The 27,474-nt window shown below is 40.6% G+C and overlaps 2 protein-coding genes and 1 long non-coding RNA gene across 13 annotated transcripts in view; 1 reads left to right on the forward strand and 2 right to left on the reverse strand.

Annotated features, from left to right (window-relative positions):
- The first annotated feature begins 1,709 nt into the window (after positions 1–1,709).
- eps15l1a (epidermal growth factor receptor pathway substrate 15-like 1a) overlaps positions 1,710–27,474 on the forward strand; it is a 66,685-nt gene continuing 40,920 nt past the window's right edge. For 4 of the 11 annotated variants that reach the window (XM_036007627.1, XM_036007629.1, XM_036007632.1 and 1 more), the window contains exons 1-14: positions 1,722–1,793; positions 2,687–2,728; positions 2,903–2,992; positions 5,764–5,811; positions 6,698–6,793; positions 7,074–7,142; positions 7,504–7,629; positions 7,926–7,985; positions 11,172–11,414; positions 14,889–15,046; positions 20,082–20,238; positions 21,692–21,754; positions 22,046–22,066; positions 25,111–25,196. In XM_036007627.1, the coding sequence (XP_035863520.1) occupies positions 1,761–1,793; positions 2,687–2,728; positions 2,903–2,992; positions 5,764–5,811; positions 6,698–6,793; positions 7,074–7,142; positions 7,504–7,629; positions 7,926–7,985; positions 11,172–11,414; positions 14,889–15,046; positions 20,082–20,238; positions 21,692–21,754; positions 22,046–22,066; positions 25,111–25,196 (1,292 nt within the window). In that variant the 5' untranslated portion in view covers positions 1,722–1,760. Of the gene's footprint in view, positions 1,794–2,686; positions 2,729–2,902; positions 2,993–5,763; positions 5,812–6,697; positions 6,794–7,073; positions 7,143–7,503; positions 7,630–7,925; positions 7,986–11,171; positions 11,415–14,888; positions 15,047–20,081; positions 20,239–21,691; positions 21,755–22,045; positions 22,067–25,110; positions 25,197–27,474 lie in introns of all 11 variants that reach the window. The other 7 variants (XM_036007631.1, XM_036007634.1, XM_036007635.1 and 4 more) reach the window with 3 other exon arrangements.
- Positions 16,069–18,718, reverse strand: LOC116058759 (ribosyldihydronicotinamide dehydrogenase [quinone]-like). The gene is made up of 6 exons (XM_031311609.2): positions 18,608–18,718; positions 18,296–18,463; positions 18,072–18,202; positions 17,172–17,285; positions 16,982–17,083; positions 16,069–16,419 (listed from the first exon to the last, which is right to left on the reverse strand). The coding sequence occupies exons 1-6, from the start codon at positions 18,609–18,611 to the stop codon at positions 16,123–16,125; spliced, it is 816 nt and encodes a 271-aa protein (XP_031167469.1). The 5' UTR covers positions 18,612–18,718; the 3' UTR covers positions 16,069–16,122.
- On the reverse strand, positions 25,744–27,404 carry LOC116058765. The gene is made up of 2 exons (XR_004107112.1): positions 26,603–27,404; positions 25,744–26,173 (listed from the first exon to the last, which is right to left on the reverse strand). It is a non-coding gene; the product is annotated as an uncharacterized LOC116058765 (long non-coding RNA).

Consider the following 27,474-nt stretch of genomic DNA (forward strand, 5'->3'; position numbering starts at 1 on the left):
AAAAAATAATAAATGTTGACTTGGTATCTACAATTTTGATTTAGGTCAGTATTTCACCTTGTATCTTGTTTTGACTTACTTTGAGTAGGTCAAAATAAAACATTTAACTTATGAAAGTCTTATTTTATTATTTTGACTCACCATGAGGTGATATTTATTTTTTTATTACTCCTAACTTTTTTTTCTTGATCTTAAAAAAGAGAAGAAATGGCAGAAATGGGCTTCCAAAAACTAAGACATTCAAAAATCTGTCCCAACACGTTGCACTCTATTCTGAACATAAAACGAATTAGTTGTGCAGTCACAGTATTTTATGATGACATGTTGTCGAGATTATGTGTACCGTGGTATTATATTTTGTGGGAGAAGAGGGGCCCACCCAAATGCAGCACTCCGCTTTAGTTGTCATTGTGGTCTTTCACTGTGGAGGGTTTGGTTATTTTGCAGATGAGGGAATTTGAAGGATGATTATGAAGTGCCACATAGCATGCCTTGTGAGCTAAATATTCGACTTTAGAAAAGAAAAGTTGCGTTTTAAATACTTTAATTAGCTGGAATAATCAAGCATAGTTGCCTTCCTACTTTCAGACCATCTGTTTCTGTTCCATTTGTCTCATATCACATCTATGCATCTTAAAGCTGTAAGACTTTGAGCCACTGCTCCTTCATGCCTTATGGTTATTAAAGACTTGAATATGTTTGATTTTACAAATGGGGTTATATAGTTTACAATAAAGTGTTTTAATTATTGATAATCAGTTATTGTTTCAAAAGTGGACAAAAGGGAATAAGTGCTAGAAGCCAAAACAATATTTTTTTTTTCAGCTTTCAGCATGTAGTTTGCTGTCTCTCCTTTTACTTCTCTATATTGTGTTTTAACTGAAAATGACTGGAAGTATTGTATTATATTGTATATTGGGTATACAAACTCTGGGGGGGAAAAGGCACTTTACTGGGACAAATGCTATTTAGTTGTGAGGGGTTGTTGGATGCATGGGATTGTTACAGAGTTATTTATAGCATGGCAGTGGGTTGGAATGATGTGTGGTGTTGCTCTTATCTCAGTTTATCTGTTTTATCCATTTTGTCTGCTTTTGTTTTGGGGTTTATAGAAAGAACACTGGTAGAGGTTATGCTGAATAGTTGTGAAAAAAACTTTTGTTAAAGCATTGTGTAAAATAAATGGCTTTTACAAAGTGGGTGAGACAAGGTGATGTTTTTTTTTTATCATGAATGATCTTAGTGAAAGCATGAGTGCAAGCCTTAGGTTACATATTTCCCTGCAGGTACACTTATCAGGTTGATTTTAACGTGTGATGTAGACGAGCAGTGAAATAATAGCGTCATATCTATTATTATCATATTACATATCACATTATTCCTTCAAACAAGCTCCAACATACCAGCGCCAAACATCAGGATTTCTAATTCTACATACTGACATTTAACCTCAATGTGGTTCCGGCATGACATGAATGAAATGTAAACTAATTTAAGCCGGGAGTGTTTGGTTGTGAAATATTTGTGCCGAATTAAAAAGCTTCACCTAACGAGAGCTCAGAAGTTAAAATTTTTCTTTTAGGATTCATGAATTCATGATTTTGCATGTAGGCAACATAAAATTAGTATATTCTTTAATGGAGTTCAACAGCTTTCTGTGACATAGGGTTGTCCCATAGCCTGTAAGTCTATGGTTTGTCCGCCAGGGGAGTGTTGCCTTGGAGAGGGAGGGTGGGTGCGTTCCCGCAGCAACAGGGAAGATGGCAGCTCTCACATCTCTAACCCAGGTAAAGGTGCAGCAATTTAAGACTCCACACATCTAAAGGCTAAGATAATTAATAGCATGAAACAATATGTCTTATTTAATGACGTTGTGTTTTAATTTGACTCTGACAAAAACACGAGCTCGCTTTGAAATACAGCTAGAAATGAAGCAGTCAGCTGGTCGATTAAGGCCTATTGCATTACCGTTATGTAGCGGGCTGGTTAGCCTCAGCTGATGCTAGCTAGCCGTGTATCTAGCTATTTACCTACGACATACCTTACAATAAACGTACCAATTATACATTTAAAGATAATAAGCACCGTGTACACTGTATACAAAGTTAGGGGCAGACCGGCATGCGCACGTATATTTAACAAAGCAGCAGAAACTCTGATAACGTTCAGTCCTTTAGCTAGCAAACCTTAGCTAGCCTAACCCTGATGCCAAGTAGTGTGAGGATGGAGATAAACATGCTCGTGAGGCTAGAAGGCAGGCTGGCTAACCCCAGCTAACCTGGGCTAAGCTCTGGTTAATGATGCTGATGTGAGTTGGCTCTCTAGTCGTCATGTTCACTGGTGACAAAGTAGATGTTAAGGCTGATGAGCAGAGCACCCACGGTCGCGATGGTCTCGCCTGCTGTGCTTGCGCAACAGTCATATAATATGGCAATGCAGTTGGTTTGTGATATCTTTGTTATTGATTGGGAGCAGCAGAGCTTGGGCGCCCCTCTAGCGTTAAATGAGCACTAGTCTCTAGGCTTAGCTAGCTAGCTAGACATTGAGTCAGCGCAGCACGCACAGGGTCTATTTAGTTGAATTGGGCAGATCATTTTAAGTTTTGATGTAAAATCAGACTACACTGCTAACATGCTTACTTGTGTGGGTTGATTTATAGTGCAATAACATTCTCTCTCTGCCACAGTTGTCAAGTGGGAACCCTGTATATGAGAACTTTTACAGACAGGTAAGATGATGAGCCCAAAGTATAATACTTCTAAACTGCAACACTAATTTATATTTATAAAAACAGGGCAGTTCACATGTTTGAGTGAGAGTCTATTATGAAGTGCATGAATATAATAGATGCAAATATAATATAATAATACAATACACTCAGACTGTGTGTGTTTGCTCAAAGGTGGACCCTGGGAATACAGGGAAAGTGGGACCAACAGAAGCTGCCTTGTTCTTAAAAAAGTCTGGACTCCCTGACATTACATTGGGAAAGGTAGGTTGTGGCAAAAGTCACACTGTTTTCTGTGTACTGGCTGATGGTGTCAATGTTACTTCACATAGAGCTGGAGAGGTATGGTAGGTTTGTTTCATACAGCGGTTGGTTGCAGTTTGTGGATCTCAATTGGTCTTACTGCAGTTGTGGATTGTCAGTGGACGGAAGGTCAACCTCTGGTCTTCGCAGGGCCAGATTAGCACTTCACGGTGCCCCTGGGCAACAACATTCACGTGCCCCTCCCGAAAAAAAAAAAAAAAGATTGCATTATAGTCACCATCATCAAGTGCATTTTAATAATAAATATCTCATTAAGTGCATTCAAGAGAAATGAAACAGATCCACCAATGTTCATATGGCTTTGTTGAAAAAACTGTTTATGTATAACTTAATGTATATTGATTTACCGCAACCAATATACTACCAGTTATTACGTGCAGGTAATTATTGGTTGTAGTAAAACAAAAAAAATCCTACTGTGCATCCCTGTTTAGGCATGTTTAATAAATACAGGCCAACTTTTTCCACTAAGGCCCAATCATGTTATGGCTCGATTTTAATTTAGTTGATGGACCTTACATACTGGCCTTCTTTCTTGACTTTAAATATGCAAACTGCTGCACAGTATCCTCATAATCAAGACCTCTAACAAGTTCATGTTCGATGGCCAGGATTGAAAGTAAAGAAAGCTGTATCTGTGACATTGTGGTCGGACCGTCTGCGGTTATTAGGGCTGGGACGACATGCTTTTGTCCCGATTTCATTCTTTCACGATACATGGGTGCCGATTTGATTTGTATTGCGATTTTCATTTATTGCGATTCTAGAAGGATTGCGATTCGATAGTTCGATAAGTCTGACATTTATTTCATTTGTAAAGAAGAACATAACATGGATTTTCTGCCTTTTTCTTCTGTATCTCCTGTATCTCTGTTTTGCTGGAAACAGATGATGTAGTCACCATCAGCGGTACCGTATAAACAGAAAATATTTAGGTGACTCGTTGGTAAAAGAACAAATAAATAATGTTGATTCTAGGGAAAAGAATCAATATTAAAGATCGTCGCCAAAAAAATCACGATGCATACGATTTTAGATTTTTTTTTCTTCCCACCCCTAGTGGTTATGTCACTCTGTGCCTGCTGTCAACATTGTTAAAAACTGCCCCCATACATGACTCCAAGTGAATTATGATTAGTCAGATTTTAATCGTGTGTTTGTTGGTGTTCAATGGTATCTGTCTGGGTAATCGGGTTACATGCCTGTAAACCAAGGTTTCAGCTGTACATCTTCACTGTGGACAGACCTACACTGCATCTTTGGACAGATTTCCTAACTTGCCTATCAATCACATGCCTTGGTGTTTTACAGCTATAAGCACTAACTGCTGTCGTTGTGATTACTCTGGGGAGAAGATGAACAGATTATTGTTAATGCAATTAGAGTGACATTGTTACCAATGGACTGTAGCCACAGCAAGCGTGTCCAGCTTTTGTCAAGACATTGAAGGCACTTTACACACATGGTATTTTTCCATTGGCACTTTTGGCCACGCAGAGTCAAACCATGCCACATGCACATTGTGTTTCCGTTATTTCAATCAGGAGAGACTTTGTTGCCAATATGCAAAGGTGTATTTGTACATATGCATAATATGAAATGTCTTTGGAGATTAGACTCCATCGTAATAAAATAATTTTAAAGGGGTAGAGAAGCCAAGGCACATCCCCCCGATGGAGTCTAGACACTGGTGATGGTGGTGACGGAGCCCCAAGAAGGGAGCGGTCTGCCGGAGGAGGACCCAGGGTGCCGTGGGTGACAATGACTGGAGGTCGAAGGGGAGGAGGAGGGTTGCACGCTTTGCCTGAAATGACAACTGACAGCAGCAGAGAGTAGAACACAGTTAAAGCATGGATGCCATGCAGTGATTGGCTCGTGAAATTCATGGCCAATTCTGGTTGGTTTAACTGAAAAGTGAACGCCTCAAAACAGCTGAACAGTTTTAGGAAGAGAGAGAGGTGGATGAAGTTTAGAAGTCTTCCTGGAAGAATTTCCGCTGAGCTTCATTAGTTTAAATGCACCGTGTTGTGCAGAGTTGCCAGTTATCTCCACAGCGCTGTGTCAGTGATTGAGTACGGTCTGGCTACACCACCTATCTATTCTGGGACAGGGGGAAAACGCTTTGTCCTTTTTTGTATGTCCTTAAACCACTTGTGTCAAACTCAAGGCTCGCGAGCCAGATCCGGCCCCTTGCAAAAAAAACCAAATTTTAAGATCAATTTTTTATTGCTTTCAGTGTTTCCTTTAGGATTTTTTTTTAGCACTGGGGGCAGGTCTGCACCCCATTGAAACGGAACTGACACTTCGCTGCAGCACAAACTAATATATTTATTCACCTCACAACACACAATGAGGCATATTTTCTGTTGTGATTGAACAGTATTTTTTGAGTTACTATATAGGCCAACTTTGATCTTGACATATAGCCTAAGCATTCTGTAGCAAATAACAGTAAACCCACTATTAATTACATTATCTTAATGCAGTGTAACTACTTCAGCATGTAAATAATGCACCTAAAATACAAACGTGGGCGAGGGCGTTCAGCAATTGCTATCGAATCAACAGCCACGTGCAAGAGAACTCAAAAACTAACATTTGACAAAAGAATAGTGTGTAAAAGAGATACATGAACAATTAACAAAGGGACATGAGATCCGATCTCATTGTGTCTTTAATGCTGTGTGTTTATGTCTTTATGTCTGTTTCAGGTCTGGGATTTGGCCGATCCCGATGGCAAAGGCTATCTGGACAAACAGGTAGGGGACAGACGACTTCTCATCCACTGCTCTGTCTTTGATGATGTGCTGAATGTACTTCACAGAGAAAAGTGAAAATCGCAGTGAATGCAGTAGACCTGTGTATTGGCAAGAATCTGCCGATACGATACGTATCACGATACCTGGGTCACGATTCAATATATTGCAATATATTTCGATACTGTGCGTAAGGCAATATATTGGGATTTTTTTAAAGTATAATTTTAGAAAAACTAATATTTAAAAAAAGACATGATGTGCATAAAAGTCAAAGAAGTTTACTTTAGGTAAACAATTCAGTACAGAGAAAATCAAACTGCCAGTTTGGGATTGCCAATAAACCAGAGCACGTTTTTCTCCCATCCCGGAATGCTGTGTGGACTAGCCAGACCTTCCTCCGCAGCGCTGTGGAGGAAGGTCTGGCTATGCGAGACTACCGTTCACCCATCCGTAAGGCTCGGACATAGGCTACTTTCTGCGTTCCGCGGACAGCCGCGGATTTGTACCGGTCGCGCAGCCACGATGTTGCAAGCATTGTCTTGGACACATGCAGCCACTTTCCTGGAACCGCTTGCGTGTCCCCGAGAAAAGTCCGCAGCTCTACGTAGAGCATATGTCCGAGCCTGTCTCCTGCGCATCCACCTGCGAGGCAGCAGTGTGTCTGCCTGGCATACTGGCGTGTAGGATGGCCTTTTTAACCCGCCAGTCTTCCTGAAATCGTTAATTATAAACATCCCTAATACAAATATTGTTCTAAATTTTCTTTTTTATCAATAAAAGCAATCATTTATGACACGAGTTCTATGTCTTTGAGTTGCTACATCAATGTTAGTTATCTCAGCTAGAGAAAGACACGATGGGTAATACAGTGTGTTTTCTCTCCCAGGGGTTTTACGTAGCTCTGCGGCTGGTGGCCTGTGCTCAGAGCGGTCAGGAAGTCAGTCTGTCCAGCCTCAACCTCACAGTCCCTCCGCCCAAGTTTGTGAGTGTGACTTCATCATTAAAGCTCCAATCCACGTATTCTTTGTAGAAAAACAGTTTTTTTCAGAACATTGACATTTGTTTGGAATTAAAATAAAACCTGCAGCCATTCATTTCTCTCATTATTCATTATCTAAATAAACCCTTCCTGTCATTTTCATGTTATGTTATCATGTTATAAAACCTTGTATCGAAAGCTCAATATGAGAGAAGATGTGTGTTTAATCCAGCGGATGGATCATGTGACAGTTCTTTTGAGAGCCATTTTTGTCTGATTTCAGAAGGACACCAGCAGTCCGTCTCTAAGCAGCACAGTTTCTGCATCCGGCGAATTACACTGGGCTGTCAGGGTGTGTTGAAACACACACGCACACGCACACACAGAAAGATAAAAGAGAATGACATTTAATTTCCGCTATTCATTTCCCCTACTCATTTGTTATAGTCCTAAAGACCATTTTAACCATTACTGAGTATTGCCTAGATAGTCCCAGAAGACATTAGCCATTAATATCCATCATTGATTAAAATATGAACGTATGTACTCCCCCTTTTTTAGAGCTTGATGACAACATATTGGTAAACAGAGACATCGCATAGAGCCTTACTAATACATCATTTTAGTTTCTCACAGATATATTGGTATTAGTCCAGCAGAGAGCACTGACAAGTTCATTTTTTAGATCACTGGTGTGTTTTTGTCTTTTGTAGCCCGAGGAGAAGAGTAAATTTGATGGGATCTTTGAGAGTTTGGCTCCAGTCAATGGCCTGCTGTCAGGAGAGAAGGTCAAACCAGTCCTAATCAACTCCAAGCTACCTCTGGATGTCCTTGGGAAGGTATTGACTTAAATTGTGGTTTCTTATATTACAGTGGGTCTTAAATTACGCTTGTTGGTCCCATGATTGAAGATTAAACTAATTAAGACGGAACTTAAATGTGTTCTGTTTCCCTACAAATATGAAGTAGCATGAATGTCATGGTGGCTGGTAGAAGTGTTATATTTAGCAATGAATTGTCAAAGAACAATGTTTTTTTTTCCAAAGTGGATTTATAGTAATGAAATAAAATCTGTAATAGTTTAGTCACTCCTCTAATAATGCTGAATGGCCTCATGTCTATGTCTTGCTGTTAGGTTTGGGACCTGAGTGACATAGATAAAGATGGCCATCTGGACAGAGATGAGTTTGCAGTGGTGAGTGTTATCTTCTTTGTTGTTACTGTATGTAATTTTGATTCTCTATAGCCTGACAACTGTGGATAAGTGTACACTCAGTTGCCACTTTATCACGACATTGTAATACTGGGTAGGATGCTTTGCACCCCAAAGAGCCTGAATTGTTCGTGGCATGAATTCAACAAGGTGCTCCCAACATTACTTCGCACTAGAACCGCCAGAGCCGACAGCAGTTAAAGGTTGTAATTGTCACAAGGCTAAGCTAACCTAGGCTCGTACCACAAATACACACAGCTACTAAAGGCTAACTTAGTTCGTAATAGGGGTGGGAATCACCAGAGGCCTCGTGATACGATATCATCACAATACTTATGTCACGATACGATATTATTGCGATTTTAAACAATATTGCAATATTCTGCGATATATTGCAATTTATTACCTTTTTTCCAACTTCAAATTTTCCCCAATTTTAAATGATATCCCCAAAAGGAAACTTTGTCAACATCTGTTTTATCTAAAAAGATAAATTTCTCTGTTTGTTCATCTCACTTCAATTTTATTGCTGCAAAATGGAATTGTCAAGCAGACAAACTGACAACACATATATAATAAAAGATCGATACTTGGCGTCTGTGTATCGATACAGTATTGCCACGTAAAATATCGCGATACTATGCTGTATCGATTTTTCCCCCCACTCCTAGTTTGTAACATTAATCCCCGTCTCCTTTTCCCTGCGTGTTGCATTTAAAGTAAGCGTGAAACCTAAACTGGCCTGGATGAGTGTGTGCTTTATACCAAAGAGGGGCTGTGCTGTGTTAATTTGACTCACCCGGCCGCTGTTTAGTTTGCCCTCTGGCGTCGGGCCTGCTGGCCTCGGTCTCTCCTCCGTCGGGAGGCTGCTGTTCCGCATTCACAGCTCCTCTTCCTCCACCAGCGTCTTCGCCGGGCCAGCCCCGCTCCTCCTTGTTGTTGAACTTCAGGTTTTTTTTTTTTTTAAAGATTATTTTTTGGGGCTTTTCCCTTTATTTGATAGTGACAGTAGATAGACAGGAAAGGGGGAAAGAAAGAGAGGGGATGACACGCAGCATAGGGACACAGGTTAGATTCGAACCCGGGCCGCTGCAAAGGACTCAGCCTACATGGGGCGCACACTCTTACTGGGTGAGCTAGAGGCCGCCCCGAACTTCAGGTTTTAAAAGGTGTATTTACAAAAGTGGTGGTGTGGGAAAACAAGGACAGTTTTTCAGCGTCTTTGTCTTCGTGCGTGTGGTTTGCAACCGTCAGCCTGCAGCGTGCTGCCTCTGTGATTGTCTCCCTCAGGACACAATCTTAAAGAACAATTCTGGCGCAAAATGAACCTAGGGGTTAATAACATGTGTACCAAGTCGAACGTTCTCTGGGATCTGGTTTCTTGCTAATCGAATGCGTCTCTAGCTTTAAACAAGCTACTGCAAACCAGCGGTTAGCTGCTACTGCTAGCTTTCGGGGCAGATGGTAAATCGCTATTTTATACCACTAACAAGGCTCAAAATAGCACCTCACTTCCACGGTGTTCGACCCAAGATGGCGCCCTCATGTAAACATGAACGCTACTGTCTTTATAAACTATCTTTTTAATAAACTGTCTGTACACTTACAAAGTTCTCAATGCTTCGGTTTACATGTAGGGACCATCATTATGCTACCGTTGAAGTGTGGTGCTATTTTGAGCCTTGTTAGTGGTATAGAAATAGCGATTTACCATCTGCCCCGAAAGCTAGTGTTAGCAGCTAACCACCGGTTTGCAGTAGCTTGTTTAAAGCTAGAGACACATTCGATTAGCATGAAAACATATCCCAGAGAACGTTCGACTCGGTACACGTGTTATTAACCCCTAGGTTAATTTTGCGCCGGAATTGCCTTTTAATCTGAATCTTTACACCTGTCGTTTGGCCGGGTTTAAATCAGCATCACACAAACACGCCCCCCTCATGTGACTTGTCAGTCTAACCCTGTCAATCAGCTAACCGCGCCCACTGCTCCATAGACACCAGACTGATATTATAACATCATTCAAATATGTTAATTATTCCGTTATTGTTTTTGCTTTTTTCCCCTGCCCTGACCTTTCCTAAATACCTATTCTGCACATGCCTATATTGTCATAATGATAGAATAACGTTTAGTAGAGATGCACCGATTACAACTTTCTAGGCTGATTCCAATTTCCTGAGTTAGGCCAGCCGATACCGATTTTAGCCGATTCCGATTTCATTTTTTCTAACCACTTTACAGCACACAGAAATATTTATTTTCCATCTTTTCTTTAATAGAACATTTTGCACAGAACATAGAAAAATATTTGAACATGGATCAATGGATAACTATAAAATAGAACTATATAAATTACTCCTGGTGTGGGAAATTCACACACATCTAAAGTGCAATGTTAGAACCATTTCCTTCCTTTCACATCCAATATCCAACTAAAAAAATTTGATTTTGGTTTTTTGGTGTCGTCCCTCCACGCCCTACTCTTTCCTTGCAGGTGTTGCATATTGCAAACTTGTTATCTTCTGCACACACGCTGAAGAATTTCCAAACAGCTGACATGTTGCAGGTTAATTCACGAGGTTCCCTACATGTGCGAGAATAGCGCGGACACGCGCTTCACACCGCGAGCGGGTACGCGCGACACACGGCGGAAAAGTTGAGAGAAAGGAAAAAGAGACTGTGCTGTCGCGTCCGTGTGTGCGTGCGTCCTTGAGAACTGTAACTCGTATAACTTATGTTGTCAGTTAATTGTAGCGTTGACCAGCATGAAATCGGCATATGTCCGACTGACCTGCTGGTCGCCGGCATGTGAAAACCGCCCAATTCCGGTCACCGGCTGGTCTATCGGTGCATCTCTAACGTTTAGAAAACCAAATAGATTGTAATTGGTTTGAAGAAATGCTAATAAACCAGAGCACGTTTTTCTGCCATCCCGTAATGTTGTGTGGACTAGTCAGACCCTCCTCCGCAGCTCTGTGGAGGAGGGTCTGGCAATGCGAGACTATGTTAACCCTAACCCTTTCCCACTGCTGCTGAGAAAAATCCCAGAAGAAACACTGCTCAATATTAGAACTTGTGTCTGAACTAAGGGCTAATAGTTTTCTAAAAGCTACTGTATATATGCTTCCAGTAAGTATGCATTAACAGCAGGATGTTCTCCTCTAGGCCATGCACCTGGTGTACCGGGCCCTGGAGAAGGAGCCTGTTCCTGCACTCCTCCCCTCTGCACTCATCCCTCCATCTAAGAGGAAGAAGAGTCTGGGCTCAGTGGCTGGCTCTGTGCCTGGAATACCCGCAAGCCCCCCACCACCAAAAGACTCGCTACGCTCCACACCCTCCCACGGCAGCATGAACTCACTCAACAGCACCGGCAGCCTGTCGCCCAAACACACACTCAAGTCTGGACAGGTAATACATACTATATACACTACATAATATTATACACACACCTACAGACTAGAGCTGAAGATCTTTGCCCGAACCCGAGAATAATGAGATTAATGAGCCAGTGGGTTATGTGAAATGCAAAAGATGCGACATTCTTTTAAAGTAGGCTACGACAGAAAGAAAAGAGCTGTGTGCGTGCGCATATTTGAATAATGTCGGGCTGTAAACAGGTTCGGGCTTTTAAAAATCTGTCAATCAAAATGTACTGTCACTAGTATTTTAGTGATTTATAAGCGACCTGTTTATTGCAGATTGTCACGTTACTGAGAATACAGCTGTTAGAAGGTAATATATGAAGTGAAAGCTAACTCTGACAGCTGTAGGGCAGCTAACATTACCTTTAGCTGTCTCCATGAAGCTCCCAGCTAAGCTCCTATAACTCGCAACGCAGTTAGGAAACCAGAACGAGCTAACTATTGATAACATAAGCATTTTGGCTCGGTGGATGTTGATTTTAAAGTCAAGTTAAAACTATTTCCCATCCTTCTTCTGCGGCTTTCACAACTTCACCTGGAACTCCCAAACCGCAAGTGAGTCGGCAGAGAGAAATACTCTCACAACCTAATGTGTGCTCCGATAGCGCTTGTTTTAACGGACCTCTATAACATCAGTTTACTTTAACCAGCCCGGTTCTTCGTGAAAAACGACAACGGCAGAGAGAAACAGACGTAACTAAACATGCTTGCTGTCTGGGAGTTCCGGGTGAACTCATGAAAGACGGTACCGTACGCTGGCTGCGTACGGCTGCGTATCTAATTAATTACATAGTCTGTGATTAATTTATCGAAATTAATCGCATACATAATTAACTGAACTGAACCGATACTTTTTAAGAAAGTAAAAAAAGAAAAGAAAAAAAAGGGTACCAAACAACAGTCGGTGACATTAAAGAACGGCTTGTTTATTGCTAAGGCCATATGGTCAAAATTAAATGATTTAATAATAATGTATAACAATAACTTATTTCACTAGTAAATTGCTGTTGAACGACAAAAACAACCACCAGATGGGAAAAGGACATTTACAATAACTTCAAATGCACCACGAGGCTGTAGTTTACCAGTTTCATTGAACGCACCGTCTGTGTTGTTTTTCCGACGGACGGCAGCTGCAGATTGTTACATCCCGGTGTTGAATCCTCTACAGTAAAACAGTCAAACTTTACACCGTTTAGCGTTAGCTGTCAGCATTTTAACCGTTTTTAATCCAGCTACTAGCTAGCGGTAGGCTAACGTTAGCTGCTGTCGAGTGTTGTGTTAACTAGCGTCACGTGCAGCGTTGTTTGTGTTGCCTGTATCGTCTTCAGAGCATCAGAGAGAAGCGCAGACATATCAGTGGCACCAGATTTCGGTAGCCAGGGTTGGCAGGAAGAAGATTTTAACAAGAAGTAAATGTTCCAATTAATGATCCAGGCAGCACATTCTCGTCTCCCTCCTTCATTTTACAGTTAAATGGTGGCTAGAACGGCTCCCGGTCAAACGTCAATTTGGAATGGATTAATCTGCGTTATTTTTTTTTAAATTTTTTCTCAGATTACTTAATCGAAATTAACGATGGTCAAGTTGACTAAAAAGAGGAATAAAAAATAAATCATCTTTTGGAAATTGATCTTAATGCCTTAATTAAAAAAATGAGGAAAAATCCGACCTTTTAAGGACACCAATTTTTTTTGTGAATTAATAATGTATTGTAAATAAATAAATGTTCTTCCTTAAAATACAGGGGCCATAATTATACATACCCCTATGTTAAATTCCCATAGAGGCAGGCAGATTTTAATTTTTTTGTTTGATTTGCATTGATATGGATCTTATCTCAGTTAGCTATTAGGCTAACCAACATAAAACCATGCCAATCTCTAGGTATGGTGAAGGGTATGTGATGCTGTGGGGCTATTTTAATTCCAAAGGCCAAGGGAACTTTATCAGGATGCATAGTATCCTGGATCCATGAAATAACTGGCCTTTAAAAATAAAAATCTGCCTGCCTCTATGGGAATTTAACATAGGGGTATGTATAATTATGGCCCCTGTATTTTAAGGAAGAACATTTACTTATTTACAATACATTATTCATTCACAAAAAAAATTGGTGTCCTTAAAAGGTCGGATTTTTCCTCATTTTTTTAATTAAGGCATTAAGATCAATTTCCAAAAGATGATTTTTTTTTTATTCCTTTTTTTAGTCAACTTTAGCATGGGTATGAATACTTATGAGCAGCACTGTGTATGTATATATATATATATATATATATATATATACACACACAAAACTTCTCTATGTCTCTCAGCATTCAGGCATGAGGGACACACTGGCCAAAACAGTACATGTCGTTTACTTTACCCTCCTGAGTGCCTTTAGTGTCCTTAAACCCCATATATTGACAAAGTTATTAAAACATTTCGACCCTATTGGACGTTGAAGTGACAGCTTAGGGTCACGGTAGCCTTACTAACGTAGTTCTCAGTCGCCCTGCCGTTACTATCCGCCATGCTAACATTAACGTTAGCTGCCTCAGTGAATGCAAAGCCTTGTTAGTTGAACCTTGCGAAATCCCCCTCAACGAATTCCACTTTCTCCTCTTTTCTTTTTCCCCTCAAAATAAAAATGAATGGGTTCTTAGCCTATCGTACCTAAACCTTTTTTCAGTGCTGTTCACCGTCCTCTCACTCTACACCGGCTGCATTATCATAGTGCAAACAGGGCTCACATGAATAGCCTAGCACTGGATTATTGTCTGATCATGTTGCCTTTGCTCTACAGCTTAAGTGTGTAAATAATTCTGAATATATTGCTTCTTTTTTTTGCTCTTATATTATTGTACATATTTTCCCTTTTGTTCCCTATTGTTAGCATTGTTATTATTGGTACTGTTTTTTTTTTGTTATTTAAAAAAAAAATGTATAAGCCTCCTGTGGACAGGTTTTGAAAATTAGCATGCGTGCTAAAACACTCAAGCCATGCATCTGGATCATCTAATGTAATTGTAGTGTCCATGTTAAATAAAAATCTAATAATTATTATATAACAGAAGATTACTGCGATTGGCGCATTGATGAACTGTGGGGGGAAAAGGATTACAGTAGGTTGTAATCTTTGCTTGGACAATTTAAATTTTTATATTTCACACATCTATTTTTAGGGCGAAGCAGAGTTAAATACTCACTGTAGAGCCCTGCACTAATGCGCACGCACACACACATCTGGACAGGTAAGACACAATATTGCTGGAAGGTGTCAAAGGACTTGATAGAACTGGAAGTTAATATTGTGGGTAAAATAACAAATGGAAAACATTTCATATGGTTTAGTGATTCACATTTTATTAGTTACACAAGCTAACACAGTCTACTAATCTGCTTTTTCGTATAACATTAAATGGTTTTATCGAGACTACATAAGTTACTACATATGCATCTCCTCCATCTGTCTTAGCATTCACTGAACTGGGTGGTCCCAGTGTCAGACCGTGGTCGCTATGACGACATCTTCCTGAAGACAGACGCTGACCTGGACGGTTTTGTCAGCGGACATGAAGTAAAAGACATCTTCATGCAGTCTGGACTTTCCCAGAACCTCCTGGCCCATATATGGTAGGGACTCAGACTCACACTCATGTTTCATACCTGACAGTTATGTTTTATTTCTTGGCTAGGTACCACTTTGTCTTTAGAAGTTGTAACTAATGGCTTGTAATAAATCAGTTCCAGATTGTGCACTTCTGTCAGTCTAGGGTTTTTTTCACAATCTGGCAATCCTAAAGTTATTAAAGAGCTGGTATCATCAGCGCTTACAAAAATAAAAATCAGGGAGTCTGAGTTTCATGATCGGTGTTCAAATAGGTGGTCAGCATTTATATAGCGATTTTACCTTATCGGACAAAGCGCTTCACAATTTGCCTCTCATTCACCCACCGATGGTGGCAGAGCTGCCATGCAAGGCGCTGGCCTGCCATTGGGAGCAACTTGGGGTTCAAGGTGTAGCTGAAGGACATGCAGACAGGAGGAGCTGGGAAAAAATCAAACTCGCTCTACCTCCTGAGCCACAGCTGCCCCAGTATAAGCCTACCGATGAATTTCTTAAGGGCTGAGACCAGAGTATGAAACTGAAAGTAGGGTTCACTTAACCTTTGTGTTGACTTTGGGTCAAATTGACCCGTTTTCAATTTGTTTATTAGAAAATATGGGATGTAGAAATAGCACTGAAAGTGTAGAAAAAAAATTGAGAAATCAAAAGAAACTCAAAGGTCAGTTTTTTTTCAAGGTTGACAGGAAGACAACCGTTAAGAAACTTCAACATTTAACTTTGCTCAGTTTAAAAATACTGAGACATCAAGAGCGACATGTGGCTGATACTTACCCTTGTTCTGGTTGCCACAGTAACCAGTCGCAGCCTGAAACACCTGACCAAACGCTGGTGAATTTAGCCATTGGTGGGAAAAATCCATCACCTGCCAGTGGCCAAAAAAAGAAATTTTACATTTACTGTTCCCCACTAAAGCTAAATGACTCAAGTCAGTGGTGAATTGCTACCAGGACTGAAATCTTGTGCAAATGCTGACCACACCCAGTTGTTCAAAACCCAGCCCTTGATTTTACGACACCAAATACTCCAGTCAGTACATCAGCCTTTATTTTTCCAATTATGCAATTTAAAGACACGGCCATCTTCAGACTCCAGCTTTCATCTGGCTGTTGGGTGGGAGTGCCTTTCCCAGGTGGATCCCCACCGTTAGTCCATACTCCTTGGTGGCATGTTTCTCACAGACCTCAGGCTTCAGTTGGTAACTCTCTCCATCAAAGCAATCCAAGGGAGTGAAGGAAAGTGGTTTTTCTCCCAGGAGGCCTTGCAGTCGTTTACGCCAGCCTTCCAGCATGGTGCTGCGTGCCTCAGGAGGAACGTAAGACGGAGCCCAGAAGATCTGAGGAGCCAGAACCTGGAAGCCACAGTAGTGCAGGATGCCATTCTGCAAGAAAAACACAAGTCCCGTATCAGTTAGTCTCGCAGTGCCAGTCTGGCTACACCATACATTCCACGATAGAATGAAATAAGTCATTTTCATTTCTTTTAATGAAAGAAACTTGTCTTGGGTGGCTCCAAGTTCTGGACGCAGTGACGGTAGCTCACAAAATAGTCTCGGGAAACATACAGTGAGCCATTTAAATTATCTGATACATGGTTGAATGCAATTTGCTTTTACCAGTGTATTGCCTTGTGTAATCGTCCACAGCAAGTCCCAGTTACAGTGTAAATGCCGTAACATTTTTTGTAAATCTTCAATCATTTCCTGAAAGAATGAAGCAGGCCTGCCTTATTGCACAATCCAAGTTTCTTCAAAATTGCCATTTTCAGTGTGTAACTTGCTAGTGTCTTTTCCCTTACCGAAGGGATTAAAAAAAAAAAAAAAAAAAAAAAAAACAGTGGAAGGTGAGGGATGTTAGGCAATTATCTCAGAAATTTACTTGAGTTTATCCCAACTAACAGTCGGTGAACAGTTTAATGCTTGGAGTCAAATCCTGATGTAGTACCTGTAGTGGCCACAGTGTGACGTTCATGTCTCCATTAATGCCATTTGCACTGAACATGGACTCAGGAGACCCAGTGGTGAAGGACAGCATGGCTTTCTTGTCCTGTGCAGAAAGCCAACAAATTTAAAGAGGAAGGGGAAAAAGCTTAAGACCAGCAATACCATGTAAACATCTTGATTTTATCCCTTACCTTGAAAATTCCCTGACTGTATCGATTCTCTGGGGAGTGCGCGTAGCCCAGTGTGAGCACCCGGTCGATCCAGCCCTTCACGATAGCAGGAACAGTGAACCAGTACATGGGGAACTGAGAAGTAGAGTTGAAAGTTAGGGCAGCAATAATGATTAATCTTAGACAGGATTTTCCCTACCAGTCCAAGTCATACTTGCAGCACCTGAGCAGTTTGGCAGCATCTAAGCTAAATGAATGTGACAAAAGTTAAGGGAGAAAAAAAAAAAAAAAAAAAAAAAACCCACACACAAACGACTTACATTTTATCTAAAGCGACTTCCAATAAAGTGCTTTCAACCTTGAAGGTTGAAACTCCAAGTAGTAAGTGCAGCTTTAATATTAAGCTGCACTTACTACTTGGAGTTTAAGCTTTCAGTGTTCCTTTTCCAAAGTTTTAGACAGATATGGTGATAATGGTCCAGAAATTGCATAATTTTATTGAAAAACATAACATTTTAAGGAAAGACCCCTCAACCCCTCTGCCAAATCTGTGCACCTATGTCTTTGACCAACCCAGGGAAAACAATTATCTTAATTGATTATAGTTTGGTCTATAAAAATTACAGAAAAAAAAGAAAATGAAAAATTAGCATTTTCCAAAGCCCAAGATGACAGCCTCAAATCTATTTTTTGTCCACAACTCAAAGATAGTCAGTTTACTGTCATAGGAGCGGAGCAAATTTCAGTCAAGAAGCTGGAATCACAATTTTGACTTTTAGAGGAAAAAAAAAAAAATTCAGAGATCAAAATTAGTTGGCAATTAAATTTGATAGTTGACAAAAATTGGTTAATCTTTGCAGCTTTAAAGTTAAATTATGTAGAGGGCTTATCACAAACACATTAGCATCACTCAGACCCTACCTGAAAGATGACGAGGTCTGCCTGAGTGAGTTTACGTTGTTCCTCCATGATGTCAGAGCACAGTTTTCCTTCCTCCCATGCCAGTTTAGTCTCCTCCGCATAACAGAAGTGATCAGCGTTCTTAACTTCTCCTGCAGAGACAATACATTTGCTTAAATTCTCAAGACCACAATCAAGCAGAACTTTGTTTTATTACAGGGAGATTACAGGGGACACACACACACCGGTGATGTCCTCGGCAGTAGCAGTGGCTTTAAACTTCATGGCATACAGGTCAGATACTTCTACTGTGCAATCCTGAGCGGCCAAAACTTCCACTGCGGCATCTTTAGCTGCAGCGCTGAATGAGCCAGAGCTCTGGTGGGCGTACACGATCAACACTTTCTTTCCAGCTAAACCAAAAAGAAGAACAAGCGCACATCAGATCAGAACATCCACAAGACAAACACTAGTACGACATAAGATACTTAAATCAGCAGGCGAGACGCATACCGTAAGAACCCTCAGCAAATACGAGAACACAGCGAAGAACTCACCCATCCTGAAGCAAGCTGTCAACTGTAAATGATGAGCTTTGCAGTTAGCTGGCGTGTTGCTAGAGCAACTAATTCTGGCGCGAACCTGTTTTATACCCCACTCTCAACACACAGCCTGCTGGCTCATTAGCACTCTCACAGGTGCTGTCAATCAGCAATCAATCTTCAGTCATTCAGCTGGTATCGTTCAGGCCCCTGGACAGCATTATTAAGTGGGAAGGGGAATTTATGTACCACTAAAAGCAAAAATATGTACATAGATAGATAGATGAATAGATAGATAAATAGACAGACAGTCAGTCTGTCAGTCAGTCAGTCAGTATTAATCCCAAACTGAGACATTACTCTATTACAGCAGCAAGTTACAGGGACATACACACATACTCACTCACTCACACACAAATAGGAAATACAAGAAATATACTAGAAATAATAAATAACAAAAGATCAAAATGCAAGAACCACTGAAATGATATATACTTAGAGGAATGAAAAGAATGTACATGTATATACAAGTAGAGAAATCTGTACAACCTTCATATATAGTACAATAACAAAATAAAATATGTATAATATTAAATATGAAGTAAACAGGGTGTCTTATTAGAAAGTGGTACCATTAGATCTACCAGTGTTAGAAAAGTGCTGTACAATAAAACCCAAGTATTTACCGTTTTTTAAAATCACTTGCGCAAAATGTAATTTTTTTAAACAGGTCAGTGATCAAATTTAACACCCTGTCATTTTATGACAGATGTCACTCATGCTGACACAACTATCAGCTCATCAAGTGCTTAATGGAAATGTGTTTGCAAACCAGTGGCAGTTTAGACCAGGCCATATGATTTTTTACCAAAATGGCTAGATTCACTGCTTCCATCTCAGTTCTTGTGTATTGTTCATGTTGGCTTGTGCACATTAGAGAAACCATGTTGTTCTCTACTACAGCTCTGGGAAACACTAGTCTTGGGTATGGTGTTTTCTTTATTAAGGAACTATCAGTCTTTAGCGATGTTACTGGGAGCAAATCAGTGAAATACAGTTGGAAGTCAGACCAAAAATGTGCCAAAGGTGACATAAACACGCAAGTTAGGATAGAGTGGCCCCGATTTGTTTGATTGCTTTCATCCAGGATATTCATGCAAATAGAATAAGCAACAGTTGACTGTTGTATGTATACGTCTGTATGTATGTTACATTTTTTTGCAAATGTTGTGGAATGTCAAATGATTTCTTGAGGAGAGTGGAAACTCCATCCTGAAGAGTAGGGCTGCACAATATAAAGAAAATATCTGATTACGATTGTATTGACGGATATTGCGATATAATTCACGAAATTGGAGGGAATGATCATTTTTGTATCATTATTCTCATTTTCATGAAAAATTCAAACCCTTATAGTGTAGTCCTGTCCTGCTCAACCGTGTGGTCAGAACTGAATGTGTTTGTGTTGAATGTCTGCTCTTCCCTGCAGGGCTCTGGCAGACACGAGGCAGATAGGCAAGCTGACCAGGGAGCAATTTGGCCTGGCCATGTATCTCATCCAGCAGAAAGTCAGCAAGGGCGTGGACCCTCCACAGGCCCTGACTGCCGACATGATCCCCCCGTCTGAGAGAAGCACTCCGGTACCAGTAGGTCCCTCACACACAAAAACCTCATGTTTACTAGAGCTGAGGGAGATATCTGTATGTCTATCTATTAGCAGTTAGGCTTCCTGCACACTGGCTGCGTGGCGTGAGCGTGGCGTTTCTTTTGCATTTTCTATGTCTTTGCACACCAGAAACGTGTCTGACGCGGCAGCACTGCTGCTGCTGCTAGCCTTGTCTCTACATATGTATGTTTCCCATTGATAAAATGAAATAATAGCGTGTATACTTCATGTTAAACATAAATATATACTGATTTGATTACAGCAAAGACAACGTTCGGCAGTATTGACGGCAAAATAGGCTACAGAATATTTCGTTCTGTATTGACAGGTGCAATATTTGAAAATCGATAATTATATATTATTTTTTCAATTACATTTATATCTGCATTCATGTGAAAACCTAGAGACCTTTTTAACATCAAAATGTCATTTATTAAATGTATTTGTGTCAAAATGACTTATAAACATCTTTTCCTGTTCTATTTTGACTGGAAACGCTTCCAACACGCTTGCATGTCGCGTGGAAAATAGGCGTCGGTCCTATTTCTAGCTGAGACGTGTCTGAGACGTGCGTGTCACGCAGGCAGTGTGCAAGCTCTAACCTGTTAACATGGGAGCCAAAATAAAAACGGGCGTGTGTGCGTGCGTGCGTGCGTGCATGTGTGCATGCGTGCGTGCCTGCATGCGTGCCTGCATGCGTGCATAAATTGTACAGCACTTTGGATGAAAGTGCTCTATAAATACTAAAGCTGCAAACATTAATTTCAACTCAATTCAATTAGATTAATCAGCAACTATTTTGATCATCGATTAATCGGTTTGAGTCATTTCTTTATGAAAAACAGTAAATATTCTCTGATTCCAGCTTCTTAAATGTGAATATTTTCTAGTTTCTTAAAACTAAAAACTAAGTAAACTGAATATCTTTGAGTTGTGGACAGAACAAGACTTTGAGGATGTCATCTTGGGCAAACCTATCAGTCTAATCATGTGGAGTGATATGATAAAATGCAGCTACCTGTTTGGTCATGATATCTACACTACAGCCACCACAGTCAGTAAGGACCGAGCCTTAGTACACGTGGGCGTGCTCAACCAAATGAGCTACCAGGGCGCCCACTGAAAAGCTTTTTTTAAGTGAGAATATTTTTTGTTGCTTTTAATCCCTGAGCCTATCAACACCCTTGAAGGCTCCGGTGCCCCCGACGGTCAAAGCTGCTCCGGTGTCGTACGTAAGGCAGCAGATATAACTGAAGTGCAATAAAAATCCCAATCCTCTACGCTGCAGTTGCAAATACACCCAGTGCAAATACACCCTTGCTTATTAATGATGACTTTTTCAATTTTTTTTATTTTGACATGGGATGAGTTATAGCTGTTGCTCTTTTTGATCACCATTGTCAGAAAACTAAGACATTTCTCTATGGCTGCAGAGTTTGTCAGGATACATGACCCCAGTGGGATCAGAGATGGCTGCTCTGTCCGAGATGAGACGGGTGAGTCAAAACTTCTCCTTCTCTTCTCTCCTCCTCTCATATTTCTCCTGCTCTTTGCATATTTGGGCATAAAGGTGTACATATCTGTCTGCTAGACATCGTGTTTCTTGAGCTATACCAGTTTCCCAATCTGAAAAAAACTAGCTTATTTGGTGGAAGACAACTTGAAAATGTAACCCACATAGACATGTAAATGAAGAACTTTAGGAGAGGTAAATCAAATATATCAAAGATATGTACTGCCCACTGTTTCTCTTATTAACTCTTTCACTGCTCTTCCTCCTCTCTCAGGCTATAATGTTGAAGTTGTGGGTAGGTAACATGGACCTACAGTGTATTGACCTATAAATGCTTTCAGTGGCTGGCCGTTCTGGCTGATTACTGGAAAGCATTTGCAAGACCTTTCTCTTCATTCCTACAGTGCAGTGACATAGTCTCACCCTGTCAACTGTCTGCTGATCAAGAAAAGATTCAAGATCGCTGTTCCTTGGCAATCAAGATTCTTTTAGTTATGATAGCAGTTTTTTATGGCTCTGGTATTAATTAGCCTAAAGATCAATCAATCAATCAAATCAAGAGCATCCTGTGTTCTTCAGATAAGTGCAACAGTACTCCTGTATAATAAAAGAATAGCTTCTAAGGCTGGGCTGCTCAAAGTCCGGACCAAGGTCTGCATCCGGACCGAACTGTACGTCAATCTGAACACAGCCCATATCTTCATCATCGTCATTTTCTATTGATCACCCGATTAGTTTTGGGCAGCACCTAAGCCGAATGAATGTAGCTGAAAGACTTTTTTCAGATCTACTGATTGTAGTTGGACTGTTAGCAAGTTTAGTCTTTAAGCTTTTTGAATGTTATTTATTTATCTGCTCTAGCAGCGTTTTAGACACAGATATGGTGATGATAATGCAACAAAATTATGTGAAAAAGAGTTTGAAAACTACCTCAGAGGGACACAAACCGACTACAAAGAGACACCAAATGACCACACACACCTAAAACAAAGAAAACAAATATGACCAAAAAGAGACACAACACGACTACAAACAATATCCAACAAAGAGACACAAAATCATTGGGGACGTTACGTTTTTCAATTGAAAAACGTCACATTTTCTTGAGGAAGGACACCTAAACCCCCCCCGCCAAATACGCGCACTTAAGTCTTCGACAAACCGAGGGAAAACACTGCAGCAGTGGTGTCATGGGCCGTAGTTGATCCGTTTTCCATACGGATATACCCCCCCCAACGGCTGGGCACACACCACAGATTGTAATGAAAAGGTCAGCCATCATAGTGCGAAACACAGTTTCACTACCGCTGTTACGTCAACGGGGCGCAGCTGGGGCTGCACGATATGTGGAAAATATCTAATTGCGATTATTTTTACTGATATTGCGATTGCGATATGATTCACGATATTGGAGGGAATGATCATTTTTGTACAGACAGTACAGGTACAGTACAGGCAATGAGTCGGTTTTACCTTATTTGACAGATATCATTTGCCTTTTATTTCTGACAATTTGATAAACAAAAATGTATATTATGCTTGAGTAAATAAAACCCCAATTAACAAAACTGGTTAAACAAAAAATATTAATATTTAAATAAATCACTGGTAGAGTCGGGTATACAGCCTGACTCTGGAGATAAAACTAAGATTAGCGCTCCTATTCAAGTTTATGTTCTGATTGTTCAACAATTATTTGGTAAATTGCTCTTAAACACATTTAGTGAGGATTAGAATTGCTATTTTTTTTATTCTCAAAGCTTATCATTTTGGTGCTGGTGATTTTCCTTTGGGGCTGGCTAAAACCTCTTGGGGGGGGGGCAACAATTCCTCTATGCAGGAAAAATCTGGGGACAGACTGACAGGCAGGAGGTTTGTAGGGACAGGTTTGAGAGAACAGAGGTAGATAGGGAAGGGTTTTTATTTTGTGTTGTGTGTTAAATGTTCTACATAAATAACATAATGTAAATAGGATAAATAGGTTTGGACTTATTTAACAACGGAACAATTATTTGTTTTTTTATTACAGAGAGAGAGTAGGCTGCTGGAAAAAGGTGCTGTTTGATACTGGTACAAAAGTTGACCAGGAAAGCCGAGTACTCAATTTGAATGTATGTTGCTTAAAGGCAGTGACACACAAAGCCGATAATCGGCCGTCGGACAGTCTGGCGAGGTCAGTGACTCGAGTCTGTTCGGTGTGTTCGGTGCCGTCGTCCGTACGAGGAGCTGTCGGCCTTCATTTTGGCCGACCTGACATGTTGCGTTGGAGGGCGGGCAGTCTGACTCCATGTCAGACTGCCCGCCCTCCAACCCAATCTGATTGGTAGAGTGCTAACCCGGAAATGACGAACGGGATCGAGCGTGACTAGAACCTCTCAAAATCTGACGAAAATCTTTTAAAATGACCTTTGTTGATCTGAAATGAAGACAGATTCAGCAACTGCATGACTTATTTCTCGCTTAAAATGTTTTCAGAAACATGTTTCGGTGAACTATTTTAGTAAAATATGAGATCGTATTCTGAACGAGCCGCCATGACCATTTGAATTTCCGGAGAAACCAGACCCACGGTGACACGTTCCTCCAATCAGCTGCCGGTTTTAATTTTTTGGCCGACAATACAGATTAGCGCCGCCTGCTGTTATGGAGACGTATTACACGCTCAAGTCGGCGACGCTTCAGTGTGTTCTGAGGCACTTTTTGGACCTCGGGGAGCCGACTGATCAGTCCGACTAACTTTTCTGCCAACGCTCAGCCGTTGGGTTAGTGTGTCAGGGGCTTAAGAGTTATTGTGTATTTCGTTAGTGCCAATTGTTTCGGACCTCTGACCCTAATTACAAAATCAGATGCGGACCTTGAGCAATACGTTTGAGAACCCCAGTTCTAAGGGCTTTCTTTAGTTTTAAAAAAAAGTGTCTCCACACTCTTGGACTAGCGTCACAAACAAATGCTAGTGGACAGTATACTTGAACTTTGTTGAATACCACCTTCATGAAAACGTTTTGAATGTTCTCAGAGGGCTGAATATTAGTCAATTTTTTTTTTTTTGCAAATCCTGAATCTTTCCTCTCTTTGGCAGTTTGTCATCGGTGGTGACACTCCCCCCCACATGTTGGTGATTGACCCGGCTGCTGCTCTTCTTATTGAGCACTGGTTTCTCTCCTATCCTCTTTTTTTCCTCCCTCTCCTTCCTTTTGGCCTGGTCTACCATGGTGGTACCATTTCATAAATCCCACTTCACTTCAACAAATGAAGTTAACGTTGCCAACCTTGGTTGTTTTTTTCTTCTTCCACCCTTTCTCTCCTTCTCGCTCTGTCTGCCTGTGTCTTTCTCTACAGGACAGCTCAAGTTCAGTGGGTTCGGGGGAGTTTACTGGGATCAAGGAGTTGGACGACATCAGCCAGGAGATAGCCCAGTTGCAGAGGTAACAAACAATATTACTGGCACCGACCGCGTGAACCGCTTTCACTTTAACAGAATTAGGGATAGATCGATTATCGGGTCGTTTTTTGGCAGTTTGCAGATTTCCTGTATCTGCGTTTTATTTGCCTGATAACCGATAAAGTTAATGAATTAAAAAGTGGTCTACTTTGGCTCGGCTACAGCTCTGTGTCTGTCCCTCAGCTTCGGTTTCACTCACCACTGAGTCTGACTTAATGTCCCGCCCACAACACTATCTGACTCTCTGTTACTGGGTATTATGTTGAAAGTTTCTCATTTATTAAATAATTGCTTAAAGCATTTAAACAAAGTTTTGTGTTGGAGTTTGTAACATTCCAAAATCTTAATTTTGACTTAAAGATTTTCATTTTCACTGTAAATGTAATATCGGTTCCAAATATCGGTTATCGGTTTCAAAACCAGTATCGGTCGATCCCTAAACAGAATTTTCAAAGCTGCATAGAAAGTGAATGGATGGTTACATCACAACTTTTAATATTTTAAGCATCAGAGTAACACTTGTACCAGTATATTGTTCAGTAAAGCTTTTATTTCGTAGCACGTCTTTTTCAGCCAAAACATAATGCAGTAACAACAATAGCAAGCATTTGTAGACATTTGCAAATGTTCTTCACAAGTAGTTATTGCCTCGTCATTTCAGAGATGCAAACTTTGAATTTAATTTCAGTTTCACTGTTAGTTACTATTCACGATGACGAATGGACTTGGTGATGGTCTGTGTCAAAGGTCTTTGAGGTTTGCCAAACCAGTCACTTGTACGTAGGCAGCCAACACGCCCTCACATCTCAGTTAACCTCTAACATGAGCTCCCTCTCTCATCCATTGTCATCATTATTATCACTTTCTATAGTGATAATAAGACTCCGACTGCATCATGTCTTGACTAGTATGATCCTGGTGTGTTACACCCAGAATCTTTTTGGCCATGTCTTTTCAAAACTACAAAAGAAATAGGATAGGATAATTAATATTCTTTAAACAAGGAAGCTGATTTCACCACATTAAAAAGCAATTGATCATCCGACCACCAACATTGACAACTGAAACTACAAGGCAGGCACACATCTGTGTATTTTTTGTAGAAACATGATGACAAGTTGAAATATTATAAGCACAGGTCACTGTTTTCAGAAAAACTCTAGCGCAGCACAATTGTTTTAACTACGTTAACCCTATTTTTTAAAGTACTCTTTTAGTAGTGACCACAGGCCTCCATGTTAGTTAAGTCTATTGGTGTTCCTCTTATGAACACATTAAGGATGTGCCTCTCCGGTGTGAGGCCCATGTGATACCTATCTCGATGCATTGCCAATGATTCGATACATTAAAATATACATATGCAGCAACTACCAATGCAGTAGGACTCACCCCCTATTGCGATGTAGTCCAATGTTGAAACAGAACGTCAATAGAGCATACTACAGTAGAACTAGCCAATCACAGCACAGTAGAGTGGGACTAGGCTAAACACTGTTGTGACGCACCTCGGCCATGGGCGTAAATTTCATCTAACAGGAGGGGGACAATAAACATAATATATAATAATATTAAAACATATTTCTTAAGAGCAATTATTAAAGGGGACACATATAATACAGCTAAAATTGTACTTGGTTAGGATATGTGTAGTTGTGGAACTTCAGTAAGTAGGCTGGCAAGGCTGTTTCATTCACTTTAAACATTGGATGAAGTGATTTTTTTCTCTAATACAGATGATGCTGAACTGAGTACTCAGCCTTCTAGCAAGCAAGCTAACTAACTAGCCAGCCGGCTGGCCACTAAATGAGTTAAATGTAACCGCTTAATGTTTTATCCGCACACTCTTGTCACAGAGTAGAAAAGCACAGTGCTCTCGCCAGATGAGGGTGTTTGGCTCATTTCTTAAAGCAGTGTGCAGCATGAAAGCACGGTGGGTGGAGATAGCAAGTTAGCTAATTAACTATCCATTAAGCTACCAAACAAGCTAGGTAACTTTATACCTGCTAACATAGCGGAGTCGTGGAAAAATACATTAACATTTTTTTTGTCATGACTAATTTATTAATGACTCAGCATCACCTGTGTTAGAGTAAAATAATCACTTCATCCGATGTTTAAAGTGAATAAGACAGCCTACTTACTGACGCAACCCGTTCTCTCGACGAGCCTCAATCGACCTATGCTGCGTTCCAGACACAATTTTTAGCCCGTAAGTTACGACTTCAAGTCACGACTCACGACGTGGTCGCGTTCCAGGCAAA

Source organism: Sander lucioperca, chromosome 11 (assembly GCF_008315115.2).
Source record: "Sander lucioperca isolate FBNREF2018 chromosome 11, SLUC_FBN_1.2, whole genome shotgun sequence".
Taxonomy (NCBI): Eukaryota; Metazoa; Chordata; class Actinopteri; order Perciformes; family Percidae; genus Sander; species Sander lucioperca.

Excerpts from the sequence above, each read along its gene's own strand:
- LOC116058759 (XM_031311609.2), bottom strand. Across the intron at positions 17,286-18,071 it reads CAGACCTCGTCATCTTTCAG|TTCCCCATGTACTGGTTCAC; the intron begins GTAGGGTCTGAG and ends TCTACTTCTCAG. Across the intron at positions 17,084-17,171 it reads ACAGTCAGGGAATTTTCAAG|GACAAGAAAGCCATGCTGTC; the intron begins GTAAGGGATAAA and ends CTTTCTGCACAG.